This window comes from Amyelois transitella, chromosome 18 (genome assembly GCF_032362555.1).
Source record: "Amyelois transitella isolate CPQ chromosome 18, ilAmyTran1.1, whole genome shotgun sequence".
Lineage (NCBI taxonomy): Eukaryota > Metazoa > Arthropoda > Insecta > Lepidoptera > Pyralidae > Amyelois > Amyelois transitella.
The window spans coordinates 9,756,391-9,758,285 of NC_083521.1; the positions used below are offsets into that span (position 1 = coordinate 9,756,391).

Genomic DNA, 1,895 nt, shown 5'->3' on the forward strand with positions numbered 1-1,895 from the left:
TCATAATAAGCCTTCTCTAAAACAATATAACTCAATGTGTTTAATAACGTTCTTTTGTATCGCCTGCGCAGATTACCAAACTTCTTTATAAAGGGGAATTTATTAACATCCGACTGAAATTCAAGGATTTTCCGTGACGAGGGTCCAAGAATGGAACCCACCAGTGTAATTGAATGTGGTACGTTTATGGTACATTAATAATACGAATATAATTTTATTCCACGCACACAGATGTCGGGTAATGGCCGCGGAACGGGTTTCAATAGATATTAATATGAAACGTTATCATTCGGTACATACGGTTACCGAATTGTGAAGAGGTCGGCGCGTAATGGCGGATGATCGTGGGTTTCCAAGGGTTCTGCATTTATACTAATATTATAAAGCTGAAGAGTTTGTTTGTTTGTTTGTTTGAACGCGCTTATCTCAGGAACTGATGGTTCGATTTGAAAAATTCTTTTTGCGTTGAATTGAAGGCTGTATAACATCATGCTGCAACTATTAAAGGCAAAGAAATAATGGAAAATGTGAAAAAAAAACGGGGAATTTTATTACAAACAGCTAAACGTGGCCTATCAGTGTTTCAAGACTTTTGTCTCTGTCTATGATATAAAATGGGTTATTCGAGATATATCTTTTTAATTTTCATAGACCTGATATAATTCAAATAAAAGTATGGATAAAAATAATGTAGCTTTTTGAAATGGCGTTGTTCATTTTCTAGTAAGTACATTACATTATAAAAGTTAATGAAGAACTCAGTGACGAGGGATAGCGATTTCGTTTTTTTTATCTGTATTGCCATATTTCTGATTTTATGACGAAAAAAAATGGATTGACGTGATCCGAGAGACATTAGAGACATACATACATATGGTCACGTCTATGTCCCTTGCGCGGTAGATAGAGCCAACAGTCTTGAAAAGACTGATAGGCCACGTTCAGCTATTTGGCTTAATGATAGAATTGAGATTCAAATAGTGACATGTTGCTAGCCCATCGCCTAAAAATGAATCCCAAGTTTGTAGGCCTATCCGTTAGTGGCCTTTTACGACATCCATGGGAAAGAAATGGAGTGGTCCTATTCTTTTTTGTATTGGTGCCGAGAACCACACGGCTTATTATCTGTTATATCTGAGACCATGGGCTTAAAACCAGCATTCTCACAATGGAAGTAACATCCTCACCTCTCTGGAGAGGATTCTTAGGTTCGTGCGCCTTTGACCAAGATTCTGGATAGGTTAAGTCAGGTCTTTATGAGAAACCTCCTGGCGTCCAAATTGAAGGAGGTCCTGGATCCTCAGGTAGCAGAGGTATCCAGGCCTCTAAAGAGTGTGGATGTGCGCGTGCTGGAGCTGTGCGACTCCGCCACACCAGCCTTGGTATGTAGCGCAATCGCTCGTGCGGGTCAATGCCCCGAATCGGAAATCCGAGTCGGGGACATTCGGGAGGACCGCTCGGGCGTTCGCACGGCCTGGGTAAGGTGTCCCATCGCGGCGGCCAAACGGCTGACCGCCAACGGCACCAGACTCCTAGTCGGATGGGTTTCGGCGCAGGTAAAACTGCTGCCGGCTAGGCCCATGCAGTGCTTCCGCTGCCTAGAGACGGGTCATGTCTCGCAGCGGTGCACTGCCGAGTCCGACAGGAGCCTGCTGTGCTACAGGTGCGGCGAGCCGGGTCACAAGGCCGCGGCGTGCAACGCCGCCCCCAAGTGCATCTTGTGCGCGGGGGCAGGCAAGCCGACGGGGCACCGCGTGGGGAGCAAGGCGTGCTCCAGCACGCGCCAAAATAAAAAAAGGAGAGGTGGGAAGCGGGGTGCGTCCGCGGCTACGGCCCAGACGCAGCCTGCTCGTGCGGCTCAGAGCGCCGAGGCGATGGAAACGGGGGCCTCTTAA

At 46.4% G+C, this 1,895-nt stretch overlaps 1 protein-coding gene across 1 annotated transcript; it reads left to right on the forward strand.

Annotated features, from left to right (window-relative positions):
* The first annotated feature begins 1,256 nt into the window (after positions 1-1,256).
* Positions 1,257-1,895, forward strand: LOC132902818 (uncharacterized). The gene has a single exon (XM_060949250.1). The coding sequence runs from the start codon at positions 1,257-1,259 to the stop codon at positions 1,893-1,895; it is 639 nt and encodes a 212-aa protein (XP_060805233.1).